Genomic DNA, 19,454 nt, shown 5'->3' on the forward strand with positions numbered 1-19,454 from the left:
TGTGCCGTGGAATTCTTCTCATACCTTGGAGGAATGTTTGATGGTCGCTTTCACAAGAAATTACATGCACACATGGTAAAGGACTGCTTGTGTTTCTGTACTGCCTTTATGTGAGAAGTATCTGATCAATTATGTCAGTTGTTTTGAGCATCTGTAATATAAGTATGTAGGATTTTATTTTGGTCATACTTACCTTCAAGGCAGACATTAAATAGTTTCCATTTTGCCTCTTCTTTTCACAGTCTGACAGCAATGCAAGCTTCCTTAGAGCTGCCCGAGCTGGCAATTTGGACAAAGTGGTGGAATACCTAAAGGGAGGGATAGACATCAATACATGTAATCAGGTAAGTGATCATGCACAAGCTCGCTGTTATGGAGTTAGAGGCATGCGACTGAGGTGTTTTTATGCCATTGTCCCATTCCTTCTTCCCTTCAATTCATCAATTGCTCAAGAATGTACTTGGGTTCTTTCCCATCACTACTCAATACTGTTCCCTAGTGAAGGGAAGACTTAGTTCCCTTTGCCTCTGGTGTGACTGTTGCTTTTGGTGGTGGAGGGAGGAAGAGAAATGAGCTCAGACAAAGGGCACAGTCTCACCTAGCCCAGTTCTCCCCATGTGTTAATTACTTCCATGCCAAATGGAGAGTTAGGCCTCTCTTCATTGCCCTGTGATCATTTACCTGTCCAGCAGATGAAAGTGAAGCACAGCAGCCTGAGAAAATCATGTGTGCATAATCCCTGTATGTAGCTTTTGCGGGGTTGCGGAGGGACAAGGGAGGTGGGGCATGTTACAACCCTTCATTGCCCTTTCACAGAGTTTGGTACCCTCAGATTCCACAGGCCGCCACCTAGTTTTCAAACGAGACAGTTAAAAATATTTAGCATAGTATTTATACTGAAGAATCCTGTGTTCCCTACATTACAAGGAAAAACCATTTTTTTGCTTACTTGTTATTCAAACCCACTATCCTAAACATAATTACACTTTGTTAATAAAAATATATACAGACATAAATAATCCCTGCTTATAGTCAGGCATAAAGTAATGTAAATTTCTTAACAGGACTCTCTATCAGAAACTGATAGAGCTTGAAACTGAATATGGGAGGTGCCACTTTGCCACTTTGCCACTTTGTCTACTTTTTTACCTGAGTTGTCTTGTACAAGTGTACTTTTGCCCCTGCTTATAGTGATATACTGCATATACCTTTTTCATTCATTTCCAGAGTACAGAAAATAATGATGTGGCTCATGGGGAACTGATAAGATATAGTAGCTAAGAGAAATTTAGTCTGGAGGCTAAATTTCATCTTTGCCACAGGTTCTTTAGTTGGTTTTAGGCAAACCATTTCCTCTATCTTCAGTATGGAAATAATAGTTATCTACCTTACAGGGTTGTTGTGAAGATTGCCAAATAAGATATATATACAGGGCTGTGATCACTACAAATGTTGAATAAATAGGAAATATTTTTATTAATAAATATGTGAGCTTCTTATGTAGAACTATTCATGCCTTAATTTTTTTCCTTTGAGTCAAAAGAGTTTTAGATCAGGCAGTTTTAATTATGATATTTAAAATACCATTTTGAGGACATGACTAGTTGATTTGTGCATAATTATGTTTAGATTATTGCCCTGAAAAAGCCGGAGCCAATGCAAGTAAATTTAAGCCCCCCCTTCCAATAACTCTAGAGGGAAAATATCATTATGTTGCCTTGTGCAATCTTACATAATATCAGATATGTAAAAAAAACAGTTATTGAGTGACAAAGAGGACATTGCTTAATAGTTCCTGCAGAGATCAAAGCCACTGCGATTGTAGGATTAATAAAGAGGCTTGTTATGAACAGCTTTCCTTATACTTTCCCACCAGTGGTGTTTGGAGTCATGGGAAGAGGTGGCGTTCTGTGCTTGGGAAAAGTTGTGCTGCATAATCTAAACCATGTACATTTTTGAGTGTAAACTTTTTTTTGAGCTCGATAGCTGTATTATATATGGCTGTGGAAACTGACTGGAGTATCCAAAAACAAAACTATATTTGTGATTGCTGTTGATGCAGGAAATGCCATAGCCCTAAACACTTCTAATCTCTGCAGGGAACTTCTTTATTTTTATTGTACCTTTGGACTTTCTGCAGAGGTTAAATTAAATTCTCTTTACAGTGCAATCCTGTGCAGAGCTACTCCAGTCTAAGCCCATTGATTTCCATGGTCTTAAACTGGAATAACTCTGCATAGGATTACATTGTTAGCTACATTTTTCCTGATGGGAGAATGTTGGTGCATGAATGTTGTAAATATTAATCATACTAGTTTAAAAGAGCATCAGCACTAAAGTTCAGTTGACAGTTTTGGACTTGGACCAAGGTTTAAATCAAGGTACAGTGTTGACAGATGGCCTCGCATAGGTCATTGTCCTTCAGACTCAATGTTCAGTTTGTAAAATGGGAATTCTTACGGAATGGTCTCCTCAGTTTAGATGTTCTGTGAGCCACAGATAAACAACTAACAGATGAAAAGACTCTTTTCCCTAAATCCTCCTCCAGACCCGTGCTGTTTCTGAGGGTCCACGAATAAAAGGTTGGGGGCTCAGTGGTCTGCAGCAGGAAATTGCTTCTTCACATGCTGATCTCACTGGATACCAGTCAGTCTTGGAATTGGAAGGAACAAGCAAGGATCTACAAGGATTTGCGGGAAGCATCTCATTTCCCCCTTCCCACTATTTCCTCTCTCCCTTCCTTGAAAGCCCCCATCCCCTTCTCCTGCTTCCTTCTCTCCTTCCCACACCCATCCAGACCATCTGTAGATGTTCCCTGTCTTTAGCTTTCCCTCTGCCTAGCAGCCTCTCTTCAAGAAAACTACGGCCCACTTGTGCAGTGCTGACTGCCAGGCTGGGCCCAGTTACACAGTATTAGCCATTGGACTGGGCCCTGTTGGATAGTGGGGAACCCAAAAGGGCTTATAGGGGAACATCCCCTTCCCCACACTATTTCCTCGTCCCGTTCTTCTGGTAACCCCCATATCTTCACCTTTTCCCGTTTCCTTCTTCCTTCCCTCCCACCTACCAATCTACCTTTCATCAGTACCTCCCCTGCTTTTTTAGCTATTTTATAATTTATTTACTTCATTTATACCCTGTCTTTCTCCCCAAAGGGGATCCAAAGGAGCTTAGGTCAGTTTTCTCTCCTCCACAACCCTGTGAAATAAGTTAGGCCAACAGTATGTAACTGGCCCAAGGTTACTCTATAAGTTTCCATGGTATAGAGGAAATCAGACCTGGGTCTCCCAGATCCTAATCTGAAACTCTAACCACTAAACAACACTGATTTTCATAGGGTGCCTGCTGTTGAAAACTAGTAGGCAACCAATTCTGAGTAAGTCATGCACGTTGTGTGCCAGCAAATTACCCTATGGTTACTGTCGAGCCTTTCCTTTAAAGGCTGGCTATACTGTTGTGATTGACTAGCAACATCCAGAGGCCATTTGTTTCTTAAAGCTTCAGGTGTTGTTTCTATTAACGGGGGGAGGGTTACCCCCATGTATGCGTGTATATATTCCAGATTGTTCGTATGATATATATATATATATATCTTCCAAATTTTCTGCAAGCTTGGGGAATTTTTCAAGTTTGTAGAAAGATCTGTCTTGACTGTTCATGGCTCCTGTCTCCACATCCACAGATTTGGCCATGCTGAAAATTAAATATCTTGATTCTCTTTCCATTAGAAAGAATTCTTAAGCAATTTAGCACTTTTCATCCAATTTCAAACCATGAAAATCTGTGATACTGCTGAGGAAGGGAAAAAGCCCAAAGTGACACGGTGATCGTCGAGTCCCAATATGGCAATATGGATGTGACCAATTTTACCATGTAATATTTTTAACCATTCTTGAAGTTTTTACCGAAAAAAAATACTCTAGTGAGATTGTTTCAGAATTTAATTCCCTCAATGGATATAAAAGTACTCAGTTCCAATTTAAATTTCGGGACAGGGAATATTTTATTGATTTTTTTTTAAATCTGAATTTTTGTTTTGGGGAATGGTAAGAGGGAGAGTGGCCAGCAACCTTTTGCCTTCAGCAAATCAAGTGCACCTTCCCCCACAACGCACCTGGTGTTCAGTGATCCCAGCTGCGGAAGTCTGAAGTTTCCCTTGCTATTTATGTGTAACATCAGGCAGTAAGTAAACACTCTGTAGAGTATTTTTAGAGGAAGGCTTAATCTGTGTTTGAGCAGATAGAATCAAGTAGCTTACAGTCGTCTGCAGAACTAGTTCAGTAGCAGTTAGTTCATTTCATGTTAGTGACAGTCAGTAGGTGTGAAGCATCCATTGACTTCCTAAGGTAACACTCCTCAGCCAACTCACAGTTCCAAACTTCATCATTTTGTAGGATCAGGTTAGTGCCACAGGCTTGCACACTTCCTCTGCCTTCCTGTTCATGCTCCAATTTCTTGCCTCCATTCCTTTTTTAAAGAAACTGTGGTTTGTGGTGACTTCCAAATTAGTGCAAGCCTTAGGGCCAAACTAGACATTCAGTTTTGTAAAGGAGTCCAGATTCCCCACAGTCAGCCACATAGCAGTGGGAGGAAATGGCTATTACAAAATAAAATAGAACCTGTTTAGGTTTGGAAATCAATTGCCGTTTTCCCACACCAAAACAGTGCTGGGGGGGGGGTGTTATTTCTCTGTTTTTTCTGCTCCACATGGAATATTCTGTGCACGTGGAGCATCAAAAACAACAAAATAACCCTCTTCACTCGGTGTGGAAAATAGTTGAGGAAGAGAGGCAGGAGCTACCCCCTTGGTGGCATTCCAAGCCCAAATGGACTCTGCTTTGTTTTTTAATAGCCATTCCCACAGCTGCTGTGTGTCTGGAGTGAATCTGAATTAGTCCTGGACCCACCTCTTTACAAAAATGAATGTCTAGTTTGGCTCTTCGTTTGCCTCCAGCCCAGAGTCTAAAACCAACTTTAAACAATATTTTCAGTTTGGAGGCAAACTGCGGTTCATGTAAACCATAGATTGATTCAGATGGCATGGCAACCTTTAGACAAATTCCATAGCCATTTTAATCTACTGAAGCCAAAGTAAAGAATATTGGGTCACCTTGAAGAATCATTGAAAACTTTTAAAGAGTATTTGTGAATCGGAGCTTACTTGGCCAGATACATATATTACATTCAGCTGGTAAAGACATTGGGGGAGAGTTATTACATAAAGAGATCAGAAGGCCCAGTTTCTCTGGATAAGATGTGTAACATATTGCAGAGCACCAATGAAAATAAGATCCAGCCAAATGAGTATGAGAGCGTGTGTGGATCTAGGCATGCCAGGTCCTGGCTGGGGGCAGGGGATCCCTTGCTACCAGCCTCTGTCCCCTGCCGACATTCACCTGGCCGGCGGGTGGCGGGGGAGTCAAGGGAATGGATCTAGAAGGCAAAATACATCCCAGGCCGGTGCACAGTGGGCCTGCTTCCCACTGGCTGTGACGTCACTTCCTTAAGTGACATAATTGTGCCCGTTGGCAAGCATGCTCCCGTACTTCACAGTGGCCCCAACTGGAGATCGACAAAGGTAAGTGCCAGGCCCCCTCTCATTGGGAGGGTAAGGGGACGTGGCAACCCTACATGGACTACTCCCCAGAGCTGATGAATTGGCAAAATTGGGTAAATTTGACAAGTGTATGTAAATCAGTAAGAAGTAAAAATATATTCTGTAGTGTCCTAAGTATCCCAACTTCCTTCTGAGTCCCAGTCTGCTGGTATCATATGTGCATATGAATCCCAACTCATCAGTTTCTAACTACAGTCTCTCTTTGTTTGCTCACACAAGAAAGGGAGCAAGTAAATAGGAACACATAAGCCCAACCTCCAAATCATGATTTGGAAGACTGAGAATGTAGTATTTGAACTGGGCTTCTGTCTGATTCACCTGCCATTACCAAGAATTGGGCCCAGTTTTTTCATGGCCCAGACTCTGATGGGTATCATTTCAAAAGGTGAAGAGGAAGTTCCAGAAATTGTAGACCACCTTCACCTTTCATTAAGGACTGTGACAAACTGCACTTGGAAGCAAGTTTCCTAAATGCAGCAGTCAGAGGGCTGGGAGGGAAAGAGTTAACTCTTGCTTGGAATGGAGAGCTTGAGTGACAGACTGCTCACTCCTCTCTGATTGGTCAGTTAGAATCTGGCTGGCAATTGGTTTCTGACAGTACTGTTCAGAGAGAGTTTGAGAGTCTGACAGGAAAGGTCAGACAGGGTCCCCTCTGAAGTGAGGGAAGAGGAAACTTTTGCCTTAACTGCAACATCACTGTCCTGAAGAAAAATTCTATATAAGAATTCTCAGTATAAGTGTCAGCAGAAGCTGAAGCCTGCTTGACACAGACACCATAGCTGAAAATTAAATTGCATCCCATAATCCAGTGCTCAATCCAGCATATATCCTCCAACATTTCATACATTTGTTTGTTTATTCTTTAGTCATATATCCCACATACCTAATCTGAACTTGGACTCAAAGAAGGTTTCAAAAATAGTATTCATAGCGTTTTGAAAATTACTACAGTTGGGTGCCTTTTCTGTGTCACCTCTTCTCTTCCTCCTTCAAGAGTCAGTATAGTCAATATAAAATAAATAACATGTTCAGCTGTACATTCTTCCCTTGGGTTCTGAAAAATTATGTTTAGTGAACCTCTGTCCTCTTTTAATTCTTCATTGGAAATATAGGATCAATCTTCTCTCCTCTTTAACAGTCTCCTGCTGCATCTTCCTACAAAACCTACCTCCAAACAAAACTAAAAATAGAATGATAATTTGTCAGGTCTTAGCCCTGTTCCAGAATATACAGAGCATTGCAAGTGTCTTTGAGCATATGAAGAGAGTGTTTTCTTTGTTTGAAAAAGATTGGTTGGCAAGAATTATAAATACAAATAGTGAAATATGTTCAAGTGGCTTGTACTGAATATCTGTTTAGGACATATTGTCATTTGCAATTGTGAATGTCTCTGTTCCTGTAGTTTATTGTTGTGGTACCTATGCAGGGTTAGAATAAGTGTTATTTACAACATAGGCCACTGAAGTGAACAGTTTTAAAACATATAGATATATTGTGGTTAAACAGGGAATATTACTGTGTATCAGCTATTTCTTTGCTGCAAATCTCTAGCGGTTTCAAATCCCTCTCTCAGTAACTCCTTTAACTTGGGCCCGCGAGGAGTGGGTGGCCACCATCATAACCCATGTCTGGGGGCTGTCATTCCATTCTCAGAGGAAGATTCTCTAACTCCATCCCATAACTTTTTGGTGTTGCCTGCAATGTATTCCAATGGAGCCTATGTAATTCAATTGCCGTTTGTGGCTCCAATTATATCTAATGGTACTTTCCTGGGGGCACCTGCTTTGAGGGGTCTATAACTTGGAGATCTGAAATGCAATCTTCTCCAATCTTGGAGGGGGGCTGGAGGAGAGCCTGTCGAAGAGTTCCTGCGAGTTTGGCATCTCTGAGTTTGAAGGGGGCCGTTCTAGGGCCCAAGGAATTGATGAACCATGAACCGAACATTTGGGGTTTGTGTAACATAATGAACCATGAACTGCACAGTTTGTTTTTTTCCCAGTTCGTGCCCACCTCTAGACTGCACTCAGTGAACAATAGTTAGACGTAAGTGCAACAGTATTATACTTGGTTTATGAAATTAAAGACTATATTCAAAAGGACAGACATGTTCAATTTTATATGCATGAATCAAGCTGCATGTACTTTCCTTAACAAGCAGCTTACAGGTCACTGTTTCACAGATTGCAGAGATCCGTTCCTCTGGAGAAAATGCCATGTTCACAAGGCAAACTGTATCAAATATAATAGATTCTACATGAAATCCCTCCCAAATTCTACCCTACACAGTCACTGCCCCCATATCTCCAGAAATTTCCCAGAGCAGGCAGCCCTTCTCAGGATTCTACTCACAGCTATTCCCTGGATACAGTGCATTGGTTGATGTCCTACACTCTTCTCTGTAGTTTGTGAATATTTCTATAAATTAGGCCCAGCAGGTGGTTACAGGCAGGCTTCTGTAGATACAGTTTCACATCTTTAAAAATCTACAAAAATCCATCCGTGGTCTTAGGAGGTCCAGCACTCTTCTCTTGTAAGTGATTTCCTGTCAGTAGAGAGTTTTTAGAGGAAAAATGTCCACTTCAGAACAGCAGTGGTTCCAGCTGAGAAATCAGATAAAAACGGTAAAACTTGAGTTCCAGTGGGAGCTCTGCAGGTAGTAACAATCTTTGTTTGCATCAGCCACATATTTATAAGACCTTCCAGCTTCTACAGAAGTTACATGCTGGAGTTGTTTCCAGCCTTTTCATGTCTTAGAAATGTACATCCTTGTTGTCTCTAAACCGCTTCTGATTAGAGAGAACACAGCAACATTGTTTACCCTCCTGATAGTTACAGTTTGGTAACAGGTGTTGCTCACACTGCTTTATCTTCAAAAATAAACATCCATAATTTTCTAAGTCACAAAATTCTCTTTGTATATGCAGGTTAGTGATTGTAGCAATCTTTTTTAAAAAGACTCATTGGAACTAGAAATGGAGGATCGTACCACTATACAATTTTGCCAAGCAAAGCCTTTGATAGTCAAAAAGGATTAAAAAATACATTCTTTGCCATCTTTAATGTCTAATCCTGATCTTTTGACATGTATTTTATTCTGGCGTAATTACATAACCTTTGACTTCACTATGCGTTGTTTCCCCCAGAATTCTCCAGAGCCCACTTACATTTCATGCCCCATTTTTGATTGAAAATATTTTTCAAAAACAAAATAACAGCAAGGGACAGGGCTTCAGCTCCTCACTATCCAGACAACTTTGTCTTTTCTAGCCCTAAAAGATAGCTGGAATTTGTTAATGCTTGTTTTGATTAAGCGATCGGTGTATTCTTAATTTTCTTTGGACTTAGATGAGGGCAACTCTGCTTAAGATGGCAGTGTATATTTCAGATCATCCCAACTTCCTCCTTTGACAGACCCATACATTTGTTGCAAAATTTGAGATGCTAAAAATGAAATGTTTGATGTGATGTAATGCTTATTATCTGAATCAGTAACCTTATTTTGCATTGCATTTTCTTATATGGGCAACAAAATCTCTGGTCATTTCAGCAACATACTGATCTTTCTCTACTATGTCACTCACAGGGCAGTGTGTTCTTGTGAATGATTTGTCAACTCTTTTGAGATATGCTTACCTGAAGAACTGACTATGATAACATATGTAATTACTCCATGCTAATGTATGGACAAGAAAGGAGTTGCTGCGAACCTGTGATTCTTTCCTTATGCAGGACTGCATAATATTAGTTAAAGGAACATGCCAAGAATTATAAAGGAACATGCAAAGAAGTCCGCAGTTAATCCGGCTGAGCTCTTTTCTTGTCCTTTCACCATTTTCTCTTCTTTCTGTAGGTTCACAGCTCTATTTCTATAGAATCTAGAGTAGACTTTTTATTAAAAGGTTCAAAAAACATTGGGTCTTGTGTTCAGTTACTGAAAAGGATTCTTTTTTTATTGTATCTAGACCTCCAAAATAGACCTGTGGATAACAAGGAAAATCAACATGAGACTTTCCCTCTGTGGTTTTCAGCTGCCTTGATCCATTTAATCAGATAAAACAGCATTTGGTTTCCAGCCAGCCTCTCTTCTAAATAGGTTGGATTGTGCCCAGCTGACCTTTTGGTGTTTCCACTGATCATTAAAACTGAATAGATCCTTTAATGTTATCTGTGCAGCATTGTCTCAATTCATTTAATGCTGAGTTGCGCAGTCTGTAGTTTGTCCTCCAAACTTACTGTTTTTATTAAGGTGAGCCTTTTGTTGTGATCCTACTTACACTTTCTTGGAAGTAGGCTCTGAAATTAATTATCTCTTTAAAATAAATGTTTTCACAGTCAGGCTGTTTTTCATTCGATTGATTCAGTCAGCTGTTTCAGTATTTGATAGCTCCAGTCTTTGATGCCGTTCCTGGCCCTGGCCCTGTGACTCAAGGCTCAAATATCTAGGCTTTTAAAGTTAGAAAAAAGCTGACCAAGTGGTGACATGATGGAGAATACAAAATTATGCATGGTGTGGAGAAAAGGAGAAACTTTTCTCCCTTGCCAACAGCCTGGAGAAAATAATGTTCCGTTCCTTTGACAGAGGCATAATGGAATGTTATTTACATAATTTACCTCCATGTCATGAAAAGATTCAATCGACCATTTCCACACATTAAGACACTATTAAAGGGACATTTTTCTCCAAGTTTGTTGGCAACCAAATAATACTAGAACTTGTATTACTTGTTGTTACTATCAATAGATTCCAGACAGACAAAAGGTCTAGTGTGGGTAACTGTCTTGTGGAACTCACTGCTATGAGATGTGGGGGCATTGGACAACTTTCTGAACAACTTTGAACTTTCTGAACAACTTTCTGAACAACTTTCTGAACAACAGGTTTTATTGCTGGCTATTAGTCATGGGAGCTGAATGGGACCTTCAGGTTCAGAAGCACAATGCCTTTGAAGTGTCAGATGGCAGGAAGCAGTCAGTTGCCTGGGGCCTTGCTTTGGCTTTTCCTGTAGCATCTGTCTGACCACTGTTGAAAACTTGATACCAGGCTAGCTGGATAACTGGTCTTTTTATTACTACTTTTTATTACTATTACTATTATTACTATTATTTTACCATTATTTTACCATTATTATTTTACCATTATTTTACCATTTATTTTACCATTTTACCATTTCATTTACAACAAAATAACATTTACAACAAAGTAACATTTCATTTACAACAAAATAACATCCATAATTCATTGCTTAGCCTGGTTGAGACAATTCATGCTTGTATAAGAGTACTAATTCTATGATTCACTAAGGATTGCTGATGCTGTGCTTTTATACCCAGTTGGTATCCTAACTTCCAGTCTTCTACAGTCTGTCACTCTGTATAGTGTCCATTTACAGGGGTAGCTTTGTTTTGCTTCTTTTTCTCTTGTGCTTTCTGCACCTCACCAGTTAGCTTTCTTTGTTTTGTATCGTTCACACAGAAGACTACTGCTTGGTGAGGAGCCAACTGTACATTTTCACTGATGCCGTGTTTGCCCTTTATTTGCCCTCTTTCACTCTGGCAGGGCTGCAGCTTGCCAAAGCCAGTTTCTAGCCGGCTGTGTGTAGCATCGTAGTTCATAGTTGACCATAGATAAGGAGTCGTGTAAACAGGCGGACTGCTTGGGAAAAGACATCTCCCTTGGACAGGTGCTTGACCCCTTGTTTGTTCCTAGAGCACTGCTATTGGCCTCTATAAAATCCTTTCCCTCCCCACTGTGCTGGGGAAACCATGGCACGTGCTTTTAGAGCTCATTTGCCTTGGTCAGGAGTCTCCACAGAGCTGATGGGATGTTGTAAGGCTTTTCTTTGCTTTTGCTCTATTTTGTAACCATTGCCTTGCCCATAATACGCAAGTAATCTTTAATAAATACCATCATGATTATACATAATTTGTCTCTGCCTGGGAATCCTATTTGAACCTGAGAGCAGAGTCTGACTGGTCTGTCCTCTGAAAATAAGCATGTTTATAGTATTTAACATTGTGTATTGAATGAAGAATTACATTTCTGGTGATCAGCCAAGCATTGGGATAGCCATTTTGGTCTAGTGGTTAAGAGTGGCAGGACTGTAATCTGGAGAACTGGGTTTGATTCCTCACAGCTCCGCTTGAAGCCAGCTGGGTGAACTTGGGTCAGTCACAGCTCTCTCAGAGCTCTCTTAGCCCCACCCATCTCACAGGGTGATTGTCTTGAGGATAAAAACGCACTTTGTAAACCGTTCTGAGTGGGTGTTAAGTCGTCCTGAAGGGCAGTATATAAATCGAATATTGTTGTTGTTGTTATGATACAAGCTAGGATTTTGATCCTGGATTCATGGATTAAAAAACACTAGAGAATATCATTACTTTTAGATCCTCGTCTAGCTGTGCCTCATTTGGAATCCATGCAAGCACAGAGCTGTAGGCAGGTCTTGTTGCTGTATTAGTAGAAACATGCATTAAATAGGATTAATTGGCCAGAAAAAAACTTGCCTGATCTGTATGTGGTTGTACCTTTACTGTAACTTGATCACCAGACTATTTTTCACTGCCTAGGGCTGGCCTTGACCTGGGTGGCTGTCATCAGATCATGGAAGCTAAGCAGAGTTGGCCCTGGTTAATACTTGAACGAGGGACCACCGAGGAAGTCCAGGGTCACTGTGCTGAGGTAGGCAATGGCAAGCCACCTCTGAATGTCTCTTGCCTTGAAAACCATAATGGATCACCAGAAGTCAGCTGCCAGAATGGAATTTTCCACCACCAGGGCTTGCCACCTGGGCATGAGTGTTTGAGAGAGAGAGAGAGAGAGAGAGAGAGAGAGAGAGAGAGAGAGAGAGAGAGAGAGAGAGAGAGAAGCTTTTTTAAGGATTCAGCTTGTGTCCTGTTGAAAAGAAACCATACACTGGACGGACAGAGAACCGTGCCGCAAATAAGAAGAAAAAAAGTGAAACCAATAAGTGAAACAAGAGGATCGATGTATAGAAAGAACAGTTTTTTTGACTCTAGTTGATTAAGTAAATAAGTGCACTTTTTCCCTGAAGAAGAGAGATTGCTAAAACACATTAGAAATCTGATAACCAATTTATAAATAATTCCTTGTGTGCCTGTAAATTTTGCCTTCCCCCCTCATTCTTTAATTGAAAAATTGGCAACCCTTGCACATTGCTGCTATCCATGAGGGAGGAAAAGTTTGGCTGACTAATCTGATGTGCATTAGCATTAAGCTATGTGACTTCGCAGCTGTTTTTTTTTAACTACCTTTCTTACTGATTTTTGACAGATAACAAGCTTCCCTTTTTCAAACGTATATGCTTCACAGTGTGCCACAAGAAATGAACAGATTAAGTTTCTCTTCTAACTCAGTGTTTTCTTGTCCTTTCTTAATCTTAAATATTTGTGAATAAATAATTTTTGAAGTAAAAATTAGTGGTCTACTTGTTAGTACCCTGAAAAGCTGAACTGTACAGTATACAAACCTTTCCACTAGTGGGAACATTTAATTGTGTCCAAGCGGTTTTCTTTCATTATAATTTAATTGCTGAATGACCCTAACGGTCATTTAACCTGACATATTGCTGTGAAGTAGAGCCTGCTACCTCCTTTTTCACATTTTCCATCCCATTTTGCCCACTTGGCATGGTAACTTGCAAGCGGACTAGTCTGTAGTTCAGTTCAATTACAGTGTGAGGTAACAGAAAATGAAGGGACCATCTTTCACCAGTTTCAGTTACACCTCATTTTTATAATTACAAATATGTGATAATTCCTAATACAATCTTTACTTCTGAAATTATTAAATGTTCTTTTAAAACAAAAGTCTGTTTAACCACATCTGTCATTTTTATGACCCTAAGAATGAGAAAGTTGCTCCCCCCCCCCTTAAGAGCTTTAAAAGGTTCTTATCTAGTGGAGCTCATTAACTGTTAGAGTGTTATTTAAATATATTTTATATAAATATATAGTCCCAAGTGACTATTCATATGTAATTTATTTTGGGATTTATGTCTGCACCTTGTTTGTGCCTATATTAACTGCAGTGCTTATTGATTTGAACTCACAAGATGGTCATATTTAGGCTAACTTTGAACAGAGGACAATGTACATGATTAAAAGATCATTTTAAACAGAGCAGACATTAAAATCCAATATCTATACTCTCCTGAAGATGCAATACTCTTCTGTATTGCACTGAATCAAGAGGTTGTTGTGCCCTGTTGTGGTGTCTAAGTTTTCCAGAGAGGTTCAGAGAAAAAAAATGTATATCAGAAGTTAAGTGGTCTGAGCCAGCCAACGTGGATAATTTGCATGCCAGTTGTCTGAATACAGACCTCCTTGTTTCTTCCTCCAACTCTGTTATCTACTCAACAATTATTCTTGTGCTTTGTTTCTTTTCTATAATCCTATCCTATTGCATTGCTATTAGAGGATTTATCTTATTGATTGCATTGACTTACATTGTGCCTCTGTGAGAAAGGCGGACTATAAATAGATTAAATAAATATTTAATGCATTGCCATGCAGTAGAAGCTATAAATATTTTTGGCAAAATGGATTGATAATCTGCCTTGGTATAAAACAACTTAATGAGATTTAAAAATTGCTGATGCACTTGAAGCTTTGCCCACTGTGGTTCTTACTAGGTACGTTCCCCAGTACCCAAAACTAGGTACCTACATTACTCGTGGAGGCATCTGAGTTATGGCAGTGCCTGTCCTTTCTAACCAGCTGGGTAATGTGAGAAATGCAGGACCACACAAGAAGAATTCACACCTGGCTTGTCCCCATTCCACCATTAAGTTATCCAGTATCAGGGATGTTGACAGTGAAATGGGTAGAAGGTTTTTCCTTATGGCCCTGGTCTTTCAAATTACCCTAGTGTTATGAGAAGGAATGGCACTACTGCAGGATTAAGGAAAGAGCCCAGCTCTAGAGAAAGTGCGGTCAGTTCGATCAGCATTAATTGTCTGAATATGGACCCACTTTCTTCCCCCAACTCTGCCAAATAATTTATTTAGTAATGGTTCTTGTGCTTGTATCTTAGCTTTAGCCACTTTTTATGACATACCATTACTTCATTTAATGTGAACAGGAGTGTCATATCAAGTTGTGAAAATCATAAATCACTGATATTTTTAGACTAGTGAGCGACTTTTTGGAAATGTCAATGCACAACATTCCATCTCCTTGCTAAATCATACACACATCACATAGCTTATGACGGCTTTAAGTTGTACTGGCTTGCTTTGCCATGATCAATCTCTGGTAAGATATGTTTTAAGCACATGTACAGCTGACTTCCAAAGAAACTTGTATAAGATCATACTGCATGTGGGAAACATGGAATCCAGAATATACCAAAGGGCAATGAAGGCTGTTTTCTATCTGTACACCAGTTTCCAGTGGTGATATTTTCTGACACATTGGCTGCTGCACCCGTTCTTGCAATTAAACAATTCTGGTATGTAAAATAATGTAAAGTGTACTGAGTAAATGTAATTGACTGTAATTGTAATTTGTTGCTAGGAATGTATTGACTGGGGTTGCAGGCATTGGCCGGCTTACTTATAAACTGTTAGTTCTGAAATCAGCAGAATTATGCTGTGTGTTTATTTGGCATGTTCCGTTTTTTCCTTTTCAAATCTGACCCTCGTCTTGTTAGTGAGCTCCGTTAATTCCAGTAGGGAATTGCCGCAATAACGCTCTCCATGGGGATGAAGAAATAGCTGTGCAGAAGGCTTCCTAGTGGAATGCTGAACACTCTGTTGTCCTGGATATATTCAGCAGCACTGAATATTGATGTACATTGCATGGTACAGCCCCAAGGCCAGCTTTAGAGCTGATTTCCACTTCATAAATATGTGTTCTGTTTTTGCACTAAAGCTTAAAGAAACCCTCATATAAAGTTTTTAAAGAAATCTATAAAAAGTAGAAGGCTACATTCTTACCAATATATACATTAAAAAACACCTTTTGTGTAAAAAAATACTTCGTTGCTCCTCCAAATGCAGACTTCCTAATACCTCCTTAGAAAGAATTAATGAAAGTATCCAGCAACTGTAGGTAGCTACAGTATGAAATGATCGAGCCAGATCCACAGGGAGGGATGAGAAGGTCCTTCAACTCCTGAAGAAGCAGTAGTGATGGCAGAAGCCCCATTTAGGCTGCAATCTAACATTCAAAAGTGGAAGGCAGGCAGATTTGAGATGAATTAATGGCACTGTGTGCAGTTTTCTGAAGCCTGCCTAGCCCTTGCTGAAATGTTTAGAATTGAAACATGAAAACTGTAGATATGTAGAAAACTTCCTAACACCATATCTCATGTATATCAAAGTATATTCCTCCTCAAAATCTCTGAAAAGTGGGTAGGCAAATCCACCAACTTCAAAAGGTGGTATGATACTGTGTGTCACTGACAGGTGAAGAATGACTAATTAAATCTTTGTAAATGTATGTGCAAATGTTGCAACAGGTGTGTGGGTACTTGCATGATTTAGGTAATAGGTGCTTTGCTTTGTGTGTATCAGATACATATTAGTGGGATATGAAGCTGCCGGCTGTGTGGGAATGGGGAAGGATTATGCATTTGATTTGAAGTATATAATAGTGTATGTGAGAGAGAGAAAGAGGGAGGGAGAATAACAAGGTAAGCAGTGTATGTATATGTATGAAGAAGTGAGTGAAGTTTTTTTTTAACTGCCATTCTACGCTAAACACAGCAGGATGGCAGCCAGACTTCCCCTTTTTGTGAATCCATGCTATAATAAAACTTGATGGACCATTTGGAGTGGCCGCCATTATGGTGCAAGGAACTGCTGTTAAGAAAGGGAAGTTGGGAAGGCCTCAGTGCATACATGAAACCATTTGCTCATACCAGTTCTACCATTTGAATACTGGTGTTTGTGTGCATACACATTCATGCATTCACTTCAGAAACTGGAAGACAAATGGCTCTTGATGAAGTTGTTTCTCTGTTAACCCCCCCTCACAATAATGTATTGTATATGCATCAAAAAATAACAGAATGTTAGTATGACAGTATAGAATGGGAAGGGTCCAGTAATGTGACTCCAGTGACTAATGTGAGCTAGCGTTTCTTTCATGAGTACTTCTGAATCTGTATCTTATTGTGAACTTCTTTAGATTGTTTTTTATTTTCTTAACAACAAATATAAATTTTCTTAATGTCAAATATAACATATACAACTTTTTTGTTCTTATAGAGGTATATTGTTAGTGTTTATTTTTGTTTGTGAATATCTGGTTTAGTCTTTGTAATGTTCCATGAATCACTTTTTTCACCATTTGGTGTATTCATTCCTAGAAGGTGATACAATTTGTGTGGTAGACTAGGATCCAAAAAACTGCATGATTTGTTCTGCATGTCCAGTGTGTGCACGCGTGTATGCTCACTTTTGTTCTTGAACAGCTACTGTTCATGATCCTGGGCAAACCATTTTTAAATGGAAGGGTGTTTTTTAAAAAGTAGTTTCTGGTATGGCTGGATATGTATTTGTGTGTACTGTTCAAAGAATATGTCAAGAATTCCACTGAAACCTAGTGCTTTGGATCATAGCCATAGTTTACAGGTTCAATTCTGGAAATGCTTTTTAAAAAAAAAAACAAGTAGGGGAATTCTAAATAAGCAAAACAATATTTCTAGTTGAAATGAAGTTTTTCTAGCATAAGAAGTAGTCACAGAAAGGAACCGTATTAACACTACTTGGAAAAACTAGCCCAGGATATACCAGTTTGGAAAATAATAATAACATAATAATAACATTTGATATATTTACTGCCCTTCAGGACAACTTAATACCCACTCAGAGTGGTTTACAAAGTGTGTTATTCACACAACAATCACCCTGTAAGGTGGGTGAGGCTGAGAGAGCTCTGAGAAGCTGTGACTGACCCAAGGTCACCCAGCTGGCTTCAAGTGGAGAAGTGGTGAATCAACCTGGTTCTCCAGATTAGAGTCCTGCTGATCTTAACTAGAGATGGGCACGGACCACAAAAAAAAATTGAACCATGCGGTTCGTGGGTTTCCACGAACCAGGAACCACGAACTCCCACAAACTGGGGCAAGTTTGCAAACCAGTTTGTGGTCATGGGGTTTAAATGCCACTTTCTGGCTGCTTAGCAGCAGGGAAAGGAGCCTTTGATTTCTTAAAGGGCCCTTTCCTACGGCTTGTAAGCAGCAGGGGGACCCCCCACACACACACACTGCCTGCCAGCTGATAGTTTAAAGAGACCTGCCGCTTGCAAGCTGCAGAGCCCTTTAAATGGCCCACAAACCCCAGCCCCAGCCCCACACTTACCTTGATTTAGGGCTCCAGCAGCCCTGCTGGCTTGTGGCCTCCTCCCCCTCCTGGGCCCCTTGATCAAGATTCCCTCTGTCCCTTTCACATTACCTAAACACAAGCCATATATAATATGAAAGCCAATTGGATGACTAACTTTAGGACCTACGAGAATTTTGTCTTCCTATATTCCCCTTCCCAGACACCCTGACTGAAGATGCTTTCTGAAATGTATGCTTTCTGAAATGTTTAGATCCAGAGGAGTTAGCTATATTAGTCTGCAGTAGCAAAATAGCAAAAAGTCCACTAGCATCTTTAAGACTAACCAACTTTGTTGTAGCATAAGCTTTCGAGAGCCGCAGCTCTCTTCGTCAGATGCATTAGGTGAGTTACTGTAAAATCAAACAGTAATTTTAATGGCTGTTTATTAACACCAGATTAGGTCACAGGAGTATCTTTCATCCAGTAACTACTTTTAAATTTAGGACATAATTGTTTTTGCTAGCTTTGGTGAACATATTCAGACTCACTCACTCACAGGGTTGTAATAATTAGCTGAGGGCAGGTATGGAGGGTTAATGACTCATGTGGTTTCTTTGCTTATAGAATGGACTCAATGCTCTACACCTGGCTGCCAAAGAAGGCCACGTGGGCTTGGTTCAAGAATTGCTGGAAAGAGGCTCTGCAGTGGACTCTGCTACAAAGGTAATATATTCAATATTTTGATGGTGGGAACAATTTTCCTTCCTTGAATGAGGGCTAGAACAGATATTTGTGAATGTCGCCCTTCTCTTGACTGTATAATCTAAGCATTAAACCACATAAGTTAGTGCATCTGAAGTATGCCACATCTTAGTATGTTTCTTATACATCTTCCATATGCCATAGCATGCTATACTGTTTTTTATTCTCATGAATCATTAACTCTGCATCCTCGAAGAATAGAATTGTACAGGCTTTGTGGATCTCTGTAAGCCCCATTAATTTCACATCAACTTTCCCATGGCGGATCCATGAGTTTCAAAGTAAGGAATGCAGCTGGTTGGGATCGTTTCCTGTGCTGCTGAATCCCCGATAGGTAGGGTAATACTGATGGGACTTTGTGTTCCAGAAGGAAGGGGCTGGGGGGAAAGCATTAGATTTTGCATTTCTGTTCTGTTTTTTTAACCATGATTAAAGACCAGTTTTTGATTCATTTGCACCAGCTGCACCAGTTTCGCACCTTCCAAAGCTTACACCCATTGCTTTTCCTGAGGGCTATGCATAGGTTGGAGAGAGTGGATGGAGGGAGTTTTTTCTCACTCTCCCATAATGCTAGAATTTGAAGGTGCCCAATGAAATTGCTGGGAAATAAGTACAGACAAAAGGAAATACTTCTTTACTCCATGAGTAATTAAACTTTGAAATTCACTGCCAGAGAAGGTAGTGATGGCCACAAGCATAGAGAGCTTCAAAAGGGGGATAGACAGATTCATGGAGGAGAGGTCCATCAATGGTTACTAGCCATGGTGACTGAAGGGAGCTTCCAT

At 40.0% G+C, this 19,454-nt stretch overlaps 1 protein-coding gene across 1 annotated transcript in view; it reads left to right on the forward strand.

Annotated features, from left to right (window-relative positions):
* ANK2 (ankyrin 2) overlaps positions 1-19,454 on the forward strand; it is a 395,088-nt gene that overhangs the window by 222,559 nt on the left and 153,075 nt on the right. Inside the window, exons 2-3 of the mRNA XM_054989621.1 lie at positions 243-344; positions 18,532-18,630. Of these exons, the coding sequence (XP_054845596.1) occupies positions 243-344; positions 18,532-18,630 (201 nt within the window). The remainder of the gene's footprint in view (positions 1-242; positions 345-18,531; positions 18,631-19,454) is intronic.

This window comes from Eublepharis macularius, chromosome 10 (assembly GCF_028583425.1).
Source record: "Eublepharis macularius isolate TG4126 chromosome 10, MPM_Emac_v1.0, whole genome shotgun sequence".
NCBI classification, from domain to species: domain Eukaryota; kingdom Metazoa; phylum Chordata; class Lepidosauria; order Squamata; family Eublepharidae; genus Eublepharis; species Eublepharis macularius.